The sequence below is a fragment of the Gavialis gangeticus genome, unplaced genomic scaffold (assembly GCF_001723915.1).
Source record: "Gavialis gangeticus isolate Ggan-Ray unplaced genomic scaffold, GavGan_comp1, whole genome shotgun sequence".
Taxonomy (NCBI): Eukaryota; Metazoa; Chordata; order Crocodylia; family Gavialidae; genus Gavialis; species Gavialis gangeticus.
This window is the reverse complement of record NW_017729034.1, coordinates 87783614-87805972: the sequence shown is the minus strand read 5'-3', so window position 1 is coordinate 87805972 and position 22359 is coordinate 87783614. Positions and strand designations below refer to the sequence as shown.

General features: G+C 39.1%; 1 protein-coding gene across 3 annotated transcripts in view; it reads left to right on the top strand.

Moving 5' to 3' along the window:
* Positions 1-22359, top strand: part of PHACTR2 (phosphatase and actin regulator 2) — a 302090-nt gene that overhangs the window by 29608 nt on the left and 250123 nt on the right. Inside the window, exon 1 of one of the 3 annotated variants that reach the window (XM_019527113.1) lies at positions 17332-17406. The exons of the other annotated variants lie outside the window; for them this stretch is intronic. Within the exon in view, the coding sequence (XP_019382658.1) occupies positions 17394-17406 (13 nt within the window). The 5' untranslated portion in view covers positions 17332-17393. Of the gene's footprint in view, positions 1-17331; positions 17407-22359 lie in introns of those variants that run through there. 3 annotated transcript variants of the gene reach the window in all.

The following is a 22359-nucleotide window of genomic DNA, read 5'->3' as shown; positions in this document are numbered from 1 at the left end:
AAACATCAGACATATTTTTACACTTATGCCAGTATGAAGTGTGGAAAATTAGTAGCATCAAAATGTTCTTGTACTTTTTATTGTTATTTGTTATGAGAGTGGAAGTTGTTTACTGCTTTTTGGCTTTTGTTAGGGCATTGTTCCTTTTTATTTATTTTTACAAAAATAAGTTTTCATTTTCAGTGGGCCACATAAGGATATATTTCAGTTTAGAAGATAATGTTTGTAATGAATGCATATGTCTGAGAAGAGATTATTTTATTATTAATTGTAATTCAAAATGTATACAGCACAATAAAAAAGAAATGGAAGCTACTTTGTTACTGAATATCTTCATATTATATTTTGTTTTTCCCCCAAATAAATCATTAAAAGAGAACCCTATTATTAAGCATTGCTTTTAGTTATTTCTTCAATTTCATCTAGAGAAAATGAATGAGGAGAATGCTTTGAGATGTTACCAACAGTAATCACAGATATTGGTGGAGAAGTAATTGGCCAGATGGTGGAAACCTTTGCTATGCATCAGTTAAAAGGAAAATCAGACAGCAAATAAATTATATAATTTCTCTTCCTGGATTAGTCTTCATTTGTATAACTATTTCCTAAAAAGATGTGCTTAGAAAATGGGATAAATGAAACATAAAAAAAAAAGAACTGGTCACAGCAGCTATGGCCAGCTATGTTTTATGGAGGGAAAAAGTAACATAAGAATAGTGTTGTAAAATAATTTGGTTGCCAAAGCCCCTAGAAGAACTATTCCATCAGGTTGGAGGTGGGGGAGTCCCACCCCACCTCCTTCATATGAATGGTCAATTGTGCTGAATGGTGACAGCCTGAGAATCACAGCAGTGATTCTCTGCTGCCCAAGAATACTGTATAGGGAAATTAAGCAGCTTTGGCCCTACAATCAAGGCCTGGTTGCACTAAGGCTCAAGAGCAGTGCTGTCAACTTCTAAGTGGCTGAGGGGTACACACTCCATAATCCACACCAGCCATGGTCCCCTGGGAACCCTGACACCCCAGCTGCTGCAGCCTGAGCAACGGAGGCAGGAGCAGCCAGGTGGGGGTCTTCCAGCTGGACAGCCCTTCTCAAAAGGATTTAGCTCATAGTTTATTCTCCATGTGGTGTGAGGAAGAAGGGCTGGTACAATTCCTGCCTGACCCAGCAGATTTATGGCTGAAATTTGTTTTTACATTATGGATAACTTCAAGTGTTTCTAAAGGTTATAATGTTATCCAGAGATTAGATCCAGTGAGATTTAGACGCAACATTGACACAGTGGTACCCAAAGTCATTTTTGGTTAATTCCTGAGACCTCTCCCAAGATGGTTTAAAAGTAAAAGCACGTAAAAGTGTTGGTGAGTTGTAGGATAAGAATAAACAAGCCTAAATGCTAGGTCCAAATGCTTCAACAATGATTGGCCTCATTTATTTATGTATTTATATTTCTTCTAGAACTTCATGTTTATTTGCAGGCTCCTGTGTGGATAAGGACTGTGGTTCTTACTTGGTTTGTGCACAGTGCCTACCATAATGGATCCCCTGATCTATGGTTGGACCCTTAGACAATTCTTAAATATAAATAATAAGTAACAATTGCCTGTCACTACCACTAGAGAGTAGGGAACTTCTAAAGGCAGTTGAGCTGAGTGAAAGACAAATTTGACCCAATCTAAGGACAAATTTGTCCCAACATTTCATGTGTTACGCTTTTATAGATCTGCATCAAGACAGCAGTTAAATTGAACTAATTGAAATGTAAATTAAAAGGTTGGGAAAGGATTTCTAATTAAGCCATGAATACATTCACTCTGCTAGACAGTTGAAGAAACTTACATAAGCAGATCTCCTACATTGCTTCTTGTTTCCAGATAATGTAAAAATGTCAGTCATTTTAGCTTAAAGTAATATTTTTAGAAGGCAAAAAGTAATCCTTCCCTTCAATAAGATGTATTACCATAATATTAATGGCTGAATTTTGTTATTTCAAGTGTTTTCTTCAATACCAGGAACAGCAACTAAGGTTCCTTCTATATCGATTAATTCCTGCAATATTAATAAAGGGGAGCAGAAATGGCCTGGATTGTTGTAAGTGCCACATATGGAGGGGACCCTTTTTGCATATGTCTCCCACTCCACATATGGAAAGTGGGGTGCTTGTTGTTTCCATCCATAACATCCCAATCCTTCATCTGGATCCCATGAAGTGATTGCTGCATTTTTGGAATCAGCAGGGGGGAGTGGAGGCTGGGTGGTAAATTAAAAGGCTTGGAAAGGATCTGTAACTAAACTGAGGGAAGTCTGTGATAGTACAGTTCTGATGTAGCTCAATGCCACACAATTGAGGCTATGAGATGAGTTGGACCCCAATGGTTCTACTAGGTTTTGGTTTCCAATAGATATTTTTCCAACTTTGACCTCTAGACAGAGCCCTGTGAGGGAGGTCAACATGAAATTCTTAATGAAGATTTCTCTTCCTAGTACCCTATAGTGTGAGTTTTTCATGGTAAAGGATGATCTTGGCAATTGACTGTGATGGAAGAATTGTATGCTTAGATTTCATATGGCTATATGGAGTTATGAGCCAAATTATGATCTAGTAAATTATTTAGTTTCAGATTAACTGGAATTATTGTGTTCCTGACTGGTTTGCATATAGGGATCTACAGAAACATATGAAGTTCTAGGAGAAATCTATTAAAAAATTAAAATGTCAGTCACTGTCAAAGGGCTTGGACCTAGCATTTATGATATCAAAATGAAGGAAGGGCTATCTTACAAAATTTCTGCAAGTATATGTAGAAATGAAAGGGCTCAAATTTTTAAGAAAAGTCCTGGAGTATTAGGTTTCTTAACTTGTAGTTTGTGACTATTATCCTTCTGCTTCCTGAAGAGTTTTATGCTTGAGACCATCATTTCCATAGTGCTAAATGAGCAAGGAAATTCTAGTATAGAAAAGGTTAAGAGCCCCATAAAAACCAAGAAGTGAAACTTACAATAAAAAGAAAGTGAAGCTTGTTTCATTGTCCACTCTGACTGATAGGCAAAAAAATACAAAATGGCATACACGGGGAAAATGTAAAGTAGCTATTTCAAATTCATTATGGTTTAATAATTCAAGTATTATTAATAATGCAAGTAAAGAGAACATTCTTAATATATTTTTGTCAAGGTCTTTCTAATATTCTCTCACTTTTTGGAGCAAAGTAGATTAAGCTTCTCACCGCCATTTGATGTGAAAGGCAACAGAGTTATAAAAATGCCTAACAGTTTTTCATGCCAGCCTTAATGAGCCTTTTGACATTGCGCTTAAGAGGGCATCCCTCCCTGCATGTCTAAATATGCTCTCCAAGCAAATTTAAGCAGCATGTTCCTGCTGAAATTTGTTATATTTAGAAATGAATGCAGAAGGGTGTACCATGTCCCCTCCTCCACCTTTGTTGATGCCTTAATATAAAAACCTGTATTCAGAAGTTAATTACAGCATCTTAGAATTGCATTCCAAATAGGGATTGCAACTGCAATCCCTATTGTAAAGGGAAAAGCAAAAGAACAATGCTGTACAAATGTCACTTCAGAGTTCTTTTTAGGTCTGATTATCACCCCAGGAGTACAATGATGACTTGTTTTCCACAACAGGAATAGGCTGCCTTACATGACGTGCTTGGAATTTATGCACAGGTGAAAGGAGTGTGACAATAAACAGGGTGCCATTATGTAATAGCCTGGGAAGGAAAGAAATGCCACCAACTCTTTTATAATATATATTATTACCAGTTTTTGACCTTTCTTGAGGTCCTGGAGGTTGATTCAGTTAGGAAGAGCAATTGATGATCAAGTCAGGTACTACTTTAATGCAATCATGCATATTCACAAAAAGGTACACAAAGTTCTGTTTCCTAGAACACAGTAGGATTCAAACAGCAGGAGGAAGTTTCTTTGCTTACAGTTCCAAGCCTCTTTCTGCCCAGAAGCTATCCTTATGTTTTCCTTTAAACCACATTTCCAGTGTCCTTTCTGACAGTCTCTTTGACTTCCTTCCTGCCTTCTCTGTTAGTTTCTCTGGTCTTTCTGGTCTTTTCCCCATCGTGCGCTCACAGAAAAACCCAGTGCAATCCACATGGCTCAATTTTTGGTGTATGTGCATTTGTTTTGGGTCAAAAAATGGGTCTGTGTTTTGGGTGGAGGTTTCCATTGATTCGGGTATCAAGTTCCATGAAGGAAAGTAATTGTTCCTTTAAATATATTATGATTCCAGGGTGGCTGTTCTACCCGCCAGCTTTAATGAAGTTTCACCGCACAATGTATTTGATCATGTAGTTACATCAGCCCCACAAGCTTATGATAATATGTTACCTCATTGCTGTTGCTTGTTGAGTTAATCATGATTTTATATACTCTTTTTGCAGTAGAAGTTCTCATATTGCACCACTAGCAACATAGAACCCTTAGACAGGGGCGGGCAATTATTTCGAGCAGAGGGCCGTTTGCTGAGTTTTGGCAAGCCATTGAGGGCTGCATGACAGGCAGCCAGGGGTAGATAAATATTAATTTTCTCAATTTTTTAGTGGTCCCACAAGCCAGATAGAATGGCCTGGCGGGCCACATCCGGCCTGTGGGCCGCATTTTGCCCACCACTGCTTTAGCATTATGCTGGAGTGATGTTTCATTGCTGATTCAGTGAAGACCGCCAGATGCTGAACAATCATTACTTCCTTCAGCACCTGGATTTTTTGGTCCTTCCCATATAGTGACCAGAGCTGACCCTGCTTAGCTTGTGCCATTCAGGAAAACTGAAACCTACAGGGATATGACTACAGACCAGGCTGTAAAATGATTAGCTCCTTGGCTAGCGTTGCAGGAGCAGGTTCTCCCTGGTGCATTTTCTTCATACCTGGTCTGCCACCAGCCCACCCTACCAATTTGTTGGACGAGCTTTAGTCATGTCAATTTGGCTGTAAGTCTGTTCTATGCATTTGGGGGGAAATCATAGCAAAGATTTCAAGTTGCAAAACTTATGATAAAAATAGCTAACTGCTGCAGACTATCCCCCTTTAACTGTAGGTATATATCTTTGTAAACGTTCAAACACATGCTTGCTGAACTTAATTAGCCTTAGATGCATTTGAGCATTAATTTGGCCAACAGCTGTAGAAATATTTACATCTGGGAAGAAATCCATCCAGGTGCACAGGACTCTCTGCTTCTCTTGCTGCCACAGCATAACATTGAAGCCAGGAGCTTTAGAAGCAGAAAGCGATTACTTGTAGATACCTACATGACTAAGCATTTAAAAAGCAAATATTTAAAAAGCAACTTCCCTGCCTTGGCAAATCGTTTGGGAAGATGTGGGTTCCTTGTGCTGCGGTAGATAAGCCAGCCTGTATCTTTATTGGAGGTCAAGGGGTACCATTCCCAAGCATAGGTTATCTCAGAATTGCCTATTGCAGGGTTTCTTTCACCTTCTTATGATAGCGTAAGAGTAATGTTGTAGCCACGAGGCTCCAGAGATCATGCAAGCAGCAAGGATTTCTTAGTATGATATCTTTTATTGGACCAACTATGTAGTTGGGATAAAGTTGCACAAGCTTTTGAATGCAAGGCATTCTTTGTCAGGTTTCTGATTACAGGAAGGAAGGCACAGCATAATGGAAAAACACCTTTCTATGAGGCATTTGGACATGAAGCTGGTCTGAATGGAATACTAAAGTAGCAAGATAAATTGAACAAATGAGTAACCTAGAACCAGTAAGCCATTTCTTTGATGTTGCTTTAGGAAGCTGTAGGGCTAGGGACAGAAATTACATGTAAACCAATGGAAGTGATTGGAAACCAGTTCAAATCTATAACACAACAGAAGTTCAGGGCACATAAACTGCTTTCAAAATGGCTGAAACTGGTTTAAGATAAACCTGAATGAATGTAGTATCAGACTTAATTGGTTTAGGTTAAATCAAGTTATTACCTTTCTGTCCCAGATTCAAGTTAATTCTCAGTCCCCCAGCATCTCAGGATGCTTTATATTTTTAGTCTTCCCAAGGCAAGATCAAATACAGGTCAGGATAAAATACATTAACTTATTTGCTGTTTGCTCACTTTTCTGTTTCACAAAAGAAGTTAGTAGGTACTGATCTAAAAAAAGTAATCAGATTTGCCTGGCAACATGTATACTTTATAACCTTGTGCTGCCTGTTGCTCTTGGCTTCACAACCCTGCAGATGTTTAGAAATATTTTTTTCCTCTTGATATTTATTCTGTTTTTTGGATGGAGTTGGAATTGAGAACAATAATAACCATGATCCTCCTTCTTCCATTTTCATTATGACAAGGAGGGACTGAGAATGTCACCATTCACCTCAATGAGGCTCTTTTTTTCTACTTTAAATTTGTCGGGCTTAAGCTTCCAGCCGTTTTTCCTTGTTAGGACTTGATTGGGTGGATTAAAGAGCCTTTGCTACTTTTTTCTCCCCTTTGAACTTTAAATGTATGTTTACTTTATACATTTTAAAAAATATATTTTAAAAGTGTCATTTGTACTAATATCCTTATTTGTCAGACGGCTAGTCAAGTATAAGAGGTGATGTGCCGTTTTACCAGTCAGAACTTCCATCTTCTTTCCATCAAGTCTTTTGTCTCACCCTGCTGTTTACCTCAAATAAATGTCCATGCACTCTGTACCTTTCCCATGCCTAATATACTTTCTATTGCATATTTTACATCTAAGTGTAAATCCTGATCCCACTGAAGTCAGTAGGAGGTTGTCTTTGATTCATTAGCCAGCATTTTACCTCAGGTCCTTAGGACAAGACCACATTATCTCTCCTTTGGTTTTTTTTTGTTTTTAATGTTTCCCTTCTGCTAATATGTAATTTCATGGCTAGTTTACTCTATATTTTCTATTAACATCTCTTATGTGTCATGCCTATTACTAAAATACATTTCTGATGTTTAACCATAATTGAGGTCATAAAGCATGAGAAATGAGCCCATAGTCCACATACAAGGGAAAATGGAGAGCAAAAGGGCAGGAATATGGTCCTAATATTAGAAACACTATGAAATGCTTTTGTGTGTAAATATATTAAATACATTCCAACAACTAAAAAGTAATGCCTGACAGAAGGATCTAATAATTCAGTTCAGCAAAGATGTAGGGGGCAATTAAAGGGCATGCTTCCTTCATGGATTCATAGTGTTCAAGATCAGAGGGACCATTAAATCACCTAGTGTGACCCTGCTTGTAAGTCACAGGCCACTACATTTTCCTCAGGTACCTTTTTGAGCCCAATAAATTGAAACCATAAAGACATCCAGACTTACGGAGAAACTACCACTTTCCTTACTAGTTTGTTCAGTGGTTAATCCCCCTTTAATATTAAATACTTGCACCTCTTTTTCTATTTGAATTTGTCTGGCTTAGGTTTCCATCTGTTGTTCATTGTTAAGCCTTTATCGGGTGGATTAAAAAGCCTTTGAGTACTCTTATTTTCTCCCCTTTGAATTTTAAATGTATGTTTACTTCATACATTTCTCTTTAAAACACTTTGTAAAGGTGTCATTTGTACTAACTATCCTTATTTGTAAGGCTGCTAGTCAAGTATAGGAGACAATGTGCCTTTTTACCAGTCGGAGCTAGATTTGTACCTGGCTTTTTGAGCTCTAAGTTTTGCTTTTGCCTGTTACATAAATATAAATTGTTGAAAAATGTCTTCAATATTCAGAGATTTTTCATAAATTTTGAGATTAGAAGGGACTGTTGTGGCCATCTGGTTCATCTCTGTTTTCATTAGGATTGTAGTATGTTTTAAGGCATTTGTTTGTAACGTAATTTATTTTTAATATGGGATGGAGGAAATATTTTATTTTTGAGTACAGGGTAAGTGTCTAATGTTATCTAAATTTATTCATTAATATGAATGTTATATTTTATTTGTAAAAGGAGTAAACACCATAGGGAATGAATGTAATGGCTAGATGTATACAATTGAGCTGCTGAGGGGCTTGTAGGCTGTTTTATTGACCACTTAAGTCTTTTTATATTAAGAAGAGAGGAATTTATCTCTTTATGCTTGTCCAAGTCATAGTCTTATTCTTTCAGTGGCTATTTACTTTTCCAATACAATTCTTTCTTTTAACAAAAGCAACTCCATAAGAATCTAAAATGGAGAACAATTTTTGTATCTTTAAACATAATATCCTAGAGTTTACATTAAAATTTTGAGAAGAGATGCTTTCTCAAGCTTCAGTAACACAAGACCTCTATGTAGACAACTCCCGCCAAAATCATTGCCAGTTCAGCATAGGAAGATTTTCAAGTCAAACCATTTAGTGACAAAAATTAACGATGTTAATTAAGAGAAACGCAACAAACAGGGAGGGGAGCCTTAACCTGTGCTCTGGATCAGGGGTGTCAAACATGTGGCCTGCAGGGGGCATGGTTTGCTGCAGAATTTGGTGCTCCTTGACCCTGCCTAGCTATCAGCAGGCACATTTACACCAGCATATTAATACGCAGCAAGAAACTGCAGCACATATCAAGCTGGAGTTTATTGCTCCTGAGTGCCGTGTTTACATGTGGGCCTGGGACTGCAGCACACTGAGCCAAGTTGGAGCAACCCCGACTGGCAGGGGGCACTGGGGGTCAGCCTGCCAGTCTGTGGCTGCTCCAACCTGGCTCAACATGCTGCGGGGCTGGCATGGGACACAAGGGTATTTCAGTGTGGGGGCTAGTCAGCAGGCAGCCCCCACACTGAAGCATCCTCATGCCTCAGCCAGCTGGGTCAACGTCTACACATGTGTTGCTGCACACAAAAAAAACTCCACAGCATGATAGTACTTGACTTATAAGTAGTACCCTGCTGTAGAGTTTATTAGTTTCCTGCAGCCTAATAGGGCCACACGTGTAGATGCTGAGACGTTTACTGAGGAGCTAATTAGGCAACTGCAGCAAACATCTTGTATAGGTGCACCCAGTGTGAGCCTGGTATGACACCTCTGCCCCTGGGTCCCTTCTGTGGACACTTCTGCCACCAGACCCCCATCTCCAGGCCACTTGCCACTGCAAGACCCTTCATGGAGGCTGCTGCCATGCCCCGAGCTCCAAATGAGTTTGATGTCCCTGCTCTGATATGTTCCATTGGTGTTTTAAAGTTGAGGGAAGGTAGAGCTAAGCCCTAGTGCAGGCAAGGCTTCCAGTATTTTTACCACAGTGGGTGCTCTGCATGTAAAACTAAGGGAAAACAATTACCTTGGAAGCAGTTCAAGCCAGAGTAAACTATTCCCAGGCACAGCGTCTACATGTGTACCCAGGACAGTAGTAATTTGAGCCAAGGAGAAGCAGACCTGTGTTGGCATGGGATACAAGAGGCAAGAGGTCAGCCCTGGGCTCTGGGTGGTGCCAGTGGTGACGTGTAGGGGATGCACAGGAGTTCATGTACATCCCCTAAGAGCGCCGGTGCTCTCCCTGACCAGCTGCACTTGCCACTTAGGTGATGGGCAAGGGGGCAAGCAGGAGCACCAGTGTCGCCCCTGCCCAATTGGCCACAGCGATTGGCCACCTTGCAATCAGCCATGGAGGGGACACCCTGCCCCGGCCAGTGAGATTGGCCATAGGGTATGCCCCCTGTCAATGAGATTGGTTGTGGGGGGATACCCTCCCTCCCCCCGGTTGTTGACACCAGTCACCTATGGTGGTGGCATCGGCTGGCCGGGGCATGAGTGTGCTGACCCTGTGGAGCCATGTGGCTAGGTGGCAGGCAGGAGTCTGACCCCCACCCAGTCACCATCTACACGTGTGTTTCACCATAGTAAATGACTCTGCTGTTGGATAGTATTGTCCCCGCCAGTACTATCTTACAGCAGAGTTAATTAGTTTACTGTGCCCTAATACTGGCGTGTGTGTAGATGGTGATGCTTTACTGCACAGTTAATTAGTCTACTCTGTAGTAAAGCACATGTGCAGATGCACCCAAAGTCAGTTAAGCTTAATCACTCTTGGTAGATTTAAATGTGCTCTGGATGAAACTACCTTGCCAGGAACTCCCAAAGGCTTTGACCAGGTTGAGATGACATAGAAGTAAAAATGCTACTAGTGAAGCTGAACTCCTGTTATCAGTGGTGGAACTATTTTGTTTAAATTCCCCAGTTTAGACAGAGCCTGAATTGTTCATATGTAATATTTTCTAGTGAGTGCCCTACTTTCACATAGTTAAATATACACACGCAAAGCTACCTGGCACAGCAGCAGAACATTATTTAAAAAAAATAAAATAAAGCAGGAAAAAGAGCTTTTCAAAAGCACAGGACCTAATGTTTCACAGTTCTTCCTATGAATTTGTTGATACATTGTTCCTTCGTGGGAGAGTGAGCTTGTCTGTCTGTTATAAATTATTTTCCTTTTCCTCCTTCCTTCTAACAAATGAATATCTATAATGAAAAGTGAACACTTGTTCTAGTTCTTTCTAGATGTGAGCAGTTCTTTAAGGTTATGATTCAGAATTAAGATAGTTTACTTACATAACACAATGTTTAAGGGGGTTACTCTTGCCTACATTTTTGTTTTCATCTCCTGCCAAACCCCTTTTTCCACACTATACTCAAGCTTTTTTTTTGACCTCTTCCCATGCCTCTGTTTTATCCCCACCGTCTCTGCCGTCTTTCATACCACCCTTTCCACTTCCTCTTCCCCCAGTTTTAACATTGCCAAGCCCCTTTCTGCTCCTTCTGAACATCCATCTGTTCTGCGAAACTTCCCACCTACGAAGCCCGCGCACTGCTGTACGGGTTCCATTCTCCTCTTATGTTTTCTTTGGGTATAAATCTGTTGACTTCAGTGGTGTTACTTTTGATTCTAACCAGTTTGAAAGGAGAATTTGGCTCTGTTTTTATGCCTTTAGATGGCAGGAATTCTGTTCTCTGTTTAGCAGTCTAAAGCTTACTATGCACTTACAGCATTAGATAAATGACACTGTCAAGCTGAATTGGTTCTGAGCAAGAGGCAACATGCTATTGTGCTGCTGCTGGAGCCTGCACACCTGCACTAGGTGGGGGGTAGCAAGTACTCTATAGTGCTTGCTTCCTTTTCTGTGATGCAGTTGCAAAGATTTAAAGCAAAACAGTGCACTAGAGTTTTGCTGAGCATTTGGGTCCAGTCCAATGTAGCTGTAAGCATGAGCTTAGCTTCACTATTCATGTGCTTACAGATCAATACTTGTTTGAGGTGCCTCCCAGTGTGCCTATGTATGAATGGCTTTCAGACATGGAAGTCTTCATGAATGCGGAGATAAAAAAGAAAGATTGCTAGTACTGACTCTGTACTTCCATACGTTATCATTCAGGGATCACAGTGTGATTTGTAAATATTAATTAAGCATCAAAATACCATTGTGAGGCAAGGGACAGATCCTATTGTGAGGTAAGGGCTAGATCCAGTTTCCTGATGAAACAATGTGTCTACTCAGCCTTAGGATTCAGTCACGAAAAGGAAGGAGGAGGAGATAGGCCTGTTCATCTTTTGTGCTGGTGGGTTATTTTTTTCTTCTCAGGGACTCGAGGGTAAAATTTTAGGTGCTTCAGTCTACCTAGATATCTGGTTGCTAGGATTGTATCTGGCTCTAAACAGCTATCTTTATAGGGAGATGAACTGAGGCACAGCTTGGGTACATGATTTACCCAAGGGTGACACACAAAGTGTGTCAGAGCCCTAATGTCTTGGCTCCCAGTCCTGTTCACTAGAGCATCCTTTCTCTATTTGTCCATGGAATCAGGTCACCTTTGCCAGACAGCGGGAGAGAAAATTCATGAGAAATGGTGGAGTATCATAATTCCTGACTGATCACTAAGGCCAGGTACAGACATTACACTTGTACCAGTAAGTGATTGGAAACCAGTCTATACCTGTAACAGAACAGAAGTTTGGCAGACAAACCTTGTTTATATATGTAACAGAACATAAGTTCAGCACACATAGACTGGTTTAAAAATGGCAGAACCCAGTTCATGATTTGCCCCTACAACCAAAGGGTAAATGTGTGTTGTGTTCACCACTGATCTAAACTATGCCACTTACAGAAACCGTGTAACTTAGATCAATTCTGCCTTGGGCTTTTTGAATGTCTGTACCTAGCCCTAAGTGGTAGCATTTATTACTCCTTTCTTAGGTACTTATATGGTTGCTGTCATTGTAGTATGTTAATGTTTGCAATTGTTAATGTATTTATCCTCATAACACCCCTGTGCAGTGGCAAACGGTGATTATACCCATTTTACAGATCAAAAACGGAGATAAAAGAGGTTAAGTTGTTCAAAGGGCATTTGGATCTAAATCACTTAAGTTTTAGATATTGTCCTAATCACTAGACCATCTTGCCTCTCAGTGGCCACATCTACACGAGATGCTGACTATGCAGTCATTACTGTGCAGTCATTTAGTACTTGTTTTTACTAAGGGAGAGCAAGTTTGTACAAGTACTAAATGACTGTGCAGTAACCTGAGTTACTGCTCAGTAGTACCAATGAACATCTTTTTCATGATGATGATGCATAGTAGTCTAATAGGACTACACAGTAGTCTTGCATTATGGTTGTTGCCATGCAATGCTACTGTGCAGTAATATTGGGCTACTGTGCAGTCAGTGTCTCATAGAGACACAGCCAGTGAATATGGTAAGACTGCTCACAGTATTAATCTGCAGGCCTTTTCCAAAATCCATTGACATCAATAAAAGCTATCCTATAGATTCAAACTGACGCAGGGTCAGACCCTTAATGACTAATATGCCTGACTCTCATATGTTTTCCTCAGCCATATAAAAGCAGCAGAGTCTGTTAATTTGACTTGAGACATTAAGAGTATTCAGAAAAAAACCGAGAACTCCATTCAGTCACTTCTTGGCCTTATGTCATACTGAAGACACAAGTACAGTCGTACCGTCATATAACATCATGGACAGCAAGGATTTACATTCAGCGTTTGTCATTAGTGAATAGTACTATTTGACTGAATGACAAAAATGGTTTTGTTCTATCCTGAAATTCAAATGATTATTGTTATGTTAAAGCAAAACAGAATAAAATGGTAAACAAAGTACCAAAGCCAGAATTTTAAATGTTAGTATTCAGAAAGAAATGGGGAAAAATCATAATTTGCCCTTTATTTTTCAAGCAGCTCTTGAGATGTAAGGTAGGGCACATCAGAATCAGTAGTTAACGCATAGTAGTTTTAGAAACCAAACTGAAAATGAGACGTCTCTCTGGTCCTTTAATGGCTACATCTGATCATATCTTCTCATTAAGAAGAAACCTGTAATATTGTTTGCAGTTGTTGATCAATCTGCACCTTTTCTCTTTCTGCAGTTTCCCCTTTTCCTTCTTATGGAGGTATTTTCTGTTCACTCATATGAAGAAATATGGGTCAATTCATATTAGCATCGAGGTGGGGGTGCCATGGGCACAGTTGCACCATCCCTTGATTGCTGATCTACGTAAAGTTTAAAACCAACTGCCTGGCAGCAGCAGTATTTCTATTCAGGAAGCAGTGAGAATGTCAATTGACTTCATGGATTATCATCATCCATCTGATTCCTTCTAAACACTTCATTCCACAGGTGTTAACACCCCTCTCTTCTTTTTAATGGTCTTGATGTTCAGCAAATGAAGCTATCCTTTCTTCTCCAATTCTACTTTCTGTTAGCTATTCCTGGTAATGTAGCTCCTATTTAACAGCGCCGCAGACTTATTAACTCTAACTAAAAACATTAACTCAGCTGTGAAAATAACTTTCAGTGAAGCATTGGATGCACTATCCAGATGCTCAAGAAGGCTAGATTTTGTTTTCTGAATCTGAAAAACAGATGTATATTTAACTTTTAATTACTACAGGACTCGATAATTTTTGCCTAGCTTTTTATATATAATAGTAATTTAATGTACATTCCAATAGTTGTATTTGTTTTTGCTTTGATCTTAAATGGAATAATATAGTCCTAGAAACCATCTAATTTCTTTTAACTGGAGAAAAATGTCTTGTGTTATGATGCAACACACCATTTGAACCCCCCTTTTCAAAATCCTAGATCCACCTATGCTAGAATCCACACAGAAACTGTTTTAAAAGGGTTAATGGGTTACTAATATTTTGATAAAGGGATAACTGTCACACTACCTTGCTAGAGCCTTTCCACCTGGTTATTCCACATGTGGCTGGGGTTGGGTCTTACCATACTGGGCTTAGGATTCATAAGCTTCTCTTGGTCTGTACAGGTGCAGCTCTTCTCTCTCTTCCCTTGATCTCTCTGACAGACTTTCTAAGCATAAGCTCATTACCTGATACTCCTTCATAGAAATGGGGCATGGTAGCCTATCTGCCTTAGGAACCCAGGACTAGTAGTGACTCTATTGTAGCTAGAGTATATAATATGTAGGAAGTCCAAGCTTGTGGGAACTCTGGCTTACAGCTCACTTCTGCAGGAATGTGTGATAATGGAAAGAAAGAAGGACTCACAGGTACACATCTGGTGCAGATCCTGCATGTGGAGTCTCTAAATCATGAAGTCCCTGTCTCCTGTGCAGTTAGGGTTTTTTTCTTCCCCAGAGTTATATAGGAGCCTTCTGCTGTGGAAATACCTGCCTCTCTTCTGGTTCCCTTTCTGTGCATCTTGTGTCTCTGAGTACTTCAACATTTCCCCAACTCTCTTGAGCTCTGGGGTTTTGTAGACCTAGTGTTAACTTATGAATTCTTTGCTCTTCTCTGACTTTCTGTTCGCCAAACCTCAGGTGCCTGAAGAGAGGATGGAGAACACTATTTCTGTGATGTAAACATCTCATTGTCTCAAAGTGCACCCATTCAGATGGAAGCCCCATCATGTTTTGAGTGACTTTTTTTAGGCCCTGGTCTGAGAGAGAGAGAACACAGCTCTGGCATTGAATTACTGACTCCATACATAAGCCAAGACATTTAATGGTGCAACAGCTTCATCAAATCAACCCAAATGAATGAATACAATTGTATATTACCAAGATGACCCAAATTCATTGATAAAGTATTACTTAATAAAGAGTGCAACTGATGAACAGGCCATTTATTAGCGCTGGCATTTGTAACACTTTGTAGTGATATACACACAATAATTATCTACAACAGGGGTGTCAAACTCATTTGGTCCTATAGACTGTGGGGCTTCCTACAGGCCAGATAGTCCATGAGCAGCAGCAGTGCCATGAATCCTTGCAGCTGCTAGAGGCACAGTTTCAGCATAGCTCTGGAACCCAGGGAGTTAATGACACTGCTGATTGCTCCCCCTTTTCCCTGACTGCCAATTTTAGTCACCAGGAGCAACTGAAAACCCTGATTCCAATGGTGAGTAAGGTGGTGGAGAAAGGGGCAGACTTAACCCCCTGGGTTCTAGTACCGCAGTAAAACAGCAGGTCCAGCAGTTGTTGGGATAAACACCACTACCACAGAAGCCCCGGCAGCTGAGGCAATGACCCTGTGGGCCAAATGACCCATCTCTGTGGGCCAGATGCAGGCTGTATGTTTGATACCTCTGATACTATCACAGCATACTTCTGACATTTGCTACTCATTTATAAGGTCTTTACAAGCCACATAGAAACAGAATTTTAATATGAAGTATGACTGATTTGTAATTTCTTTGCCACTTGTTTTCTGCAGTATTGAATATATCCACTGTGCCTTACATATTCTCCATTCTTGCTGAGGGTATTAGTTATCAGCAGTTGATTCTCTTTCCTTCCTAATCAATGTAAATAGACCAGGACTCGAAGCATCTATTAAAAAAAACAGAAAAGAGGGAAAGTAAGGGTGGAAATGATTGGAAAGACGTATTTTGCTGTTTCTGTAATACAGTAGTTGGGGGGGAGGGGTAAGATAATGCTGTATAAAAATAAGACACAAAAATTATCTTTTTTGCTTTGTAATCCCACAGATAATTAGCATAGCACCCGCAGTTATTTAAATGACGCGGGTTATAGCCGAAAAATACTTTATGGCAGTTGCATAGTTTCACTGCTAAGTGGCATTATCCATCATCAGCAAACTTTATAAAAGCCGGTCAGTATGATGATCTCTTGCTTACAAATGTAGAAACCATGGTAGAGAGAGTGCCTCACCCAAAGTCATATAGTAGGTCCATGACAATGAGTTGCCACTTGGGAGTGTACAGCAGCTGTTATGATCTGTTACATCTGCATATACTAATATAAATTATCTAAATCACCCTATGTTTGACTGTGGATGAAGCAGAATTAGAGTTGAAGAGGTTTAGCTACACTTGTATCATTAGAGTCATGCAGATATAATAGTTGCATCATAACAGTTGATACTGGTATCTTTCACTATTACTACAGTTGTGATTTATGATTGTACCCAGAGTTAGACATAGAACTCATCTAATTTTTGTATTGAATCCACTTAGCCTGTGACTGGCAGAAAAAAGATATTTTTGGTTGAACATAATAATGTATCTCATTGCTAAAAAGAAAACTTCTGGAGACCAAAAGAAAATGCTTAAAAATCCCATTCAGTGGAAGGTATATGAGGTTGCCATGAGAAGTCCCTCAGCATTAACAACTCAGATAGTACTCTAGAAAACAAAGCACAATGTTTGTAGCTGGCATTAAGCTTGTCATTCATTTTTGCTGGTTCTGATCCTGGTGCCATCAAATGAAAATGTCTATCCTTAACAGCAGTAGGAATGAAATCAGATCTTTATTTACTTTTAGCTAGAAAACAATATAATAATTAATGTCTCAACTGCATGAATTGCTTGTCTGCAAATGCATGTCGATAAAGCTACAGAGCGTTTCTGGTAAACAGTTTGGAACATTAGATCTGGAATTTACATAGCATAGCCAGAGGTAATGAATGTCAGTCTAGCCTTTCTTCAATATAGCATTTGGTCAAAGAAAGACGCTAAGAAAAAAACTGCTGTTTTCATCAAAACTTTTGTCATTATGCCATCAGTAAAATAGTCATTCCACTTTATCACTTTTTTTCTTTAGAGCTTCCTACCTTTTTATACAGGTCCTCATTAAAACAGCACTTCCACTTTTCAGTAATGTATATTCAGTATTATATAGGGTTGGAGTTCTTTTGTTTTCTCCCTGATGAGGTGAAAACCCTGGAGGATTCAAGTATCCACTTGATAGGCTCACACAGTCTTAATCAGCCTATAATGGAGCTAATGGCTGTTTGTCATCCTTGGAGATATAAATTTCCTAGTGATGTCTACTGCAGTCAGTGCATGAAGTATACTCTGACTGCCAGCAAGGTCTAATAATCAGGAGAAGGGCAGTGAGCTTCATTAGAGAGAAGGAGAGCAGCACCGGCTGCTTTTCTGTAGAACTCTGCTCTTGAATACTGAAGGGAAAAATGGATAATGCTGGTAAGTGAAAGAAAACAGATTTTCATCCTTAGTTAAGCTATAGGGTTCATTTGCATCTTCTCTAACTTGCTGCTGGAGGCTGGTTGCTTTGGCTTTTCTTAGTCCTGCTCTTAAAAACGCCCTTTATTAAATGGAATTAAAATGTGGTATGTTTCTTTAACCCTTTAAGAGTCAGTTTTTTCTTTTGAAGTTTGAGTTTCTTAGAAATGTGACTAAAATTGTAATGCAGAATTAATCTTTAAATGACTTCAGTATTATATCTGAATCTCTTTAGGAAGTGTGGGTTGTGATCCCTTTATACCTCACTGGAGGAGAGAAAATTTTAATACAATTAACTAGAAAACATCTTTAACAGATTTCAAACAGGTGTTTATATGTAATTAATAGAGCAAACCAAAAGTGTATGTATACACATCATATCCATTTACCTTTTTACACGTCATATCCATTTATTATTTTTAAGATGTTTTTACTTTGTATAACACTTTGCTCTCTCAACAGTTAAGTTTTTATAAATAGACTATAAAACACTGAATATATCTGCACTTTTTCTTTCTTTTGAGGTCTCAACTTTACAGCATTTTGCCTATAATGCTTCTAAGGGGTTCAAAGCAGGTATACACAATAATAGCTTTATGAGTTGTATTAATTTGTTCAAATAATCTATTTGCACTTCATCTTTAGATTGTTATACTATCGATCAGTATAAAAGAGGGCTCCTAGTGATGCATATTTTGCATATTGCTTTGACTGTAGTGCAAGTTGGATGTGTCTGTTGCTCATAGATTTATTACTGCCAGCATAAAAATAGGTGCATAGTTTGCAGTGGATTCAGTGCCTGTTAAACCTGTTTAATTCATTTAGTTTGCTTTGTGTGAACTTTAAAGAGGTAAATGTCTGTTTACTGATTATAAACATGGCTATATAATTAATTTGAAAGAAGAGGTTGCAAGGATAATGCTGTACTTTCTTTTTTTACATTCTTCCTAAGTATGTTTTTCAAGCCGTACTGGCCATTTTCATCCATTTTCATGGATATATTTCTGTAGCTGAAAGAAGTATAAACAGCTTAGAAGACTTTGCTGCTCTGATTTCTGTTAAGTCCTCATTTTGTGACCAAAAAGTAAAAGAGTATTTCCTGTATCAACTATCCATGAATTCATAAACAGAAATGATGTAAATATAACATGAGGTTTTATGAAATAAACCACATGGGAAGATTGAGGACAACAGTCTTTGCACTCAGTGTTTTGGGTGTCTGTTAAGTAGATCTCAGTAGAACTGGAGGAGAAGACAATGACATATGCTTAATATTCCATGACTAGGCAGATTTTCCAAAGTGAGAGGGGTCCTTCAGTACGTATAGAAGCCTGTAGGTGAGAGATACCATAATAGACAGAGCTGCTAATTCCTCCTGGTTTTAAACTCTCCAGCATCAACAATTAATACTATTGAAGTCAGGACAGAGCTATCACTTTAATCCAGCTATAAGAGCCTTTTCAGAATGAGTCATATTTATTTTAAAGGCCATTTTGGGGGAGGGAGGGAAGCTAATATCTGATCTAAAAACCATAGAAACAGGGTTGTTTCCCCCCACCCCTCCCCACCCCCTGTACCCTTTTTTTGCCTCGGGAAGGTTCCAAGTTCTGATTCCTCAGTCTTTATTATCATCAGCATTTGGGAATTTAAAAAATGTTAGACCTTGCTGTGTGCAAAACTATACCCAGCTAATATTCATATGCCCTGGAACACCTTTAAGTTCAACAATCGGGGCAAAAAGTGTACAGAAATTGTTTCTAGTACTTTCTGTGTTTCAGAACAGTAAATATGAAGATGAAACACATGATTGAATCTTTGATGGAGTAAAAAGGAGTTTTAAAAAATAAATAAAATATCACCACAACCCTCACTGTAATAGCTAAGGCCTTAATTTTGTTCCCACTGCAGTCAACAGCAAAACTCTCATTGGCTTCAGTGGTGCAGGACTGAGCTCTAAATGAGCATCATTTCTGCTTGTCAGGTGGATATATCCATTTCTTTCCTTGGTGAGCTTTTTCCATAAATATGACTGCTTTTAAATGTAAATATGCAGGACTGTGGCTTTCAAAGGAGCCTAGATATAAGGAGGGCATGAAGCCCAGATCCACAAAGATATTTATTGAAATATATAGAAATCTGCTGCCCAGAATGTCTAAATAACTCTTTGAATCTGGTCCCCAGTGCCCATTGACTTTTGGTGGCATTTGTGTGCCCATTTTAAAATCAGTTCAAGAATATATCCAGAAATTCGCTCTGGCTTCAGAGCATATATCAATCTAGTGCTACAACAGGAAGGTCTGAAATATCTGCAACAATAAAATCAAATACCCAGTTAACTTGTACTTTGGTAGTTTCTCTATTTAAAGGCAAATACAATAACAATATGTACAGACTGGCTACCTGCCTGAATTCTTCCTAAATAGATGCTATTTTTGGCATTATAGAATTATACAACCCTCAGTCCAGCTGCTGATTTTTAACTGTTGAATGCTAGAAATAACAATTTGGTTATCAATTTCAGTGAATCAGGCCTTAGTTATTAAATTCATCCTTCTGCCAAATAGACTTTCAGAGTCAGATCACAGATAATTGTTAGGCCGAGCTCCAACTACTGCTCTGCATAACAGAAATATATCTCTGTAATTTATCAGTCACACTCTGTGCTGCCACCAAACTAATTTTCTGGGCAAAACTGGTTTTTATTAAGGCCAGTGTTGCCAGTGGATTAGCTGCCTGCACCTTTTCCTGTTTCAGTCATTCTATGTTGTATATTTAAGAAAGGATGCTCTTGTGAAAAATGTCCGTCTTTCAGTTAAACATTAAAGAGCTTACATTCTTGCCCTGTATAAGTGAGACAGCTCTGCATTATTGTTGTCTTGTGTATTGTTTTTAAAAGCCTTTCCTGGAACAACAATAAAATATTAATTAAATAGCGTATGGAGTGTCAGGGCAGTTCTAGCAATATTTGGTACCTGTTTTGGCAATTGTTATTTCTGTAGATGTAGCTACAGGCATTCAGTTATGTTGTTGTTTGAGCTATGGCTACCAGCATATGTTTGAAAATCTCCTATGATAACTGTTACCCTGCTAACCCCACCACCTACCACCCAACACACACAGCCTGTCCTAGGCTGTGTAAACAGTGCAGTCATATTTTTATTGCTCACTCTGTCTGGGGACATGAATAGTGGTAATAAGCCATGCTTAAAATGGAAGTGATAGGAATAATTCACAGGAGACAGGTAAATAAGAAAAGTAGCAGGATCTTTGTGGTAGCAGGAGGAGAGAGAATGAGGAACAGACATTTGCCCAAGTGATTCTTGGGCTACAAACAGATCTCACATTTGTCCTGGGAGGAACTATTTTCTCCCAGGGCAAAGTGTAGTTGTTCAGATGTCCACGTCCATTATACCAGGACAAACTCTAAAAAGGTTTGTGGGATAAGAAGTGACAACAATTTGTCACAGGACATTACAAAATCCATCGGAGCAGTTGTTCTGTGATTGTATTATTGAATTAAGTACAGAACAGTGGCAGTTCATTCAGCTGCTCACTAAACCATAATTGGAAGGGCTATGCCAATTCTGCAGTTTTTCTGTTCCAGGACAAGTGTGATACCTATTCCTGGCCTTGGACTTCCTCTAAAAATATGTAAGACAAGCATTGTCCTCTCCCAACACAGAATTTAATAAGCTACATTGTCTCTGGATCAGAACTTTGCATTAAAGAGACAAGTAGCACTCAGGAAAACAATACTCATACTTGTATCTCACAGCTGACTGCCACACTTGCCAGATATAAGGAGAGATGTTGGGGCATTCATGTTGGGATTAGCGAGTGTGTAGTGAGGTGCTGTATCAATTGTATGTACAGTACTGTAATTAGGCAAACCAAAATGTCAGTCTCTGCATGGATTATATCATTTTACTCTTCAGATTACAGTCAGTCCTTGGATTTACGACACAACTGGTTCCTGAAAACTGCGTCTTAAGTCGAAATGTTGTAATCGGAACCAATTTGCTCATAAGAAACAATGCTATAAATGGGGGGTTGGTTCCTGAACCAAGCCCCAATACCCTTTTTGCACCAAAAATACCCCAGAATTTTGTACTCAATGAATTATAAATGAGTAATATAGCTGCATTAATGTATTTATATCATATTGATTTGGAAGGACTTCCTTAAGGTGACTTTGCTGGACTTTTTGAAAGGCTCTTTGTTGGACTTTTTGAAGGGTTCTTAGCTGGAGTCTTGGCTTCAGGGTTTTCTGGAGTCTTGTCTGCTTTCTTAAAGTGTCCAAGGAAGTTTCAACAGATGTTCTCCAGGGAGATATGCAATGCAGCAATCGTGTCTGCTGGCGTGGCAGGGCGTGGCATTGCATCGGATCAAGCATTGTAAAGTTGAAACTGATGTCACAAAGTTGAAATGGGTATCAATTTATAAATGTTGTAAGTGTGAAACGTCAGAACTCAAAATGTTGTAAGTCAAGGACTACCTGTACATGATTTATTCACATTCGGAATAATACTATTAGTAGCAATGAGCTAATTGTGGTTAACCGTTGCCCTAAATACTAGGGGTGCTGAAGACTGTGCCTTCCAATCAGTTATCTCTCATAAAGGAAACCGATGACCTGCATACCAAATGACCTGCCGTGCTGTATTTGAAGAATATGTAACTGAACATGAGAGATAATAATTCACAAGTGGTAAACACTGTAAAAACATGGCAGAATAGTGATCTTTAAAAGATATCTATGTAAAGCCTGCAGTAATGCAGGCTAACTGTGACTTCTATACTTTAGGCCAAAAAGACAGTCAAAAAGTCTGAGGCTGAATCGATTCGATCTTCACAGGTTAGTCTAAGCTGCGTAGATTGAACCGATTTTAAAAAAAAAAAAAAAAAAAAAAAAAA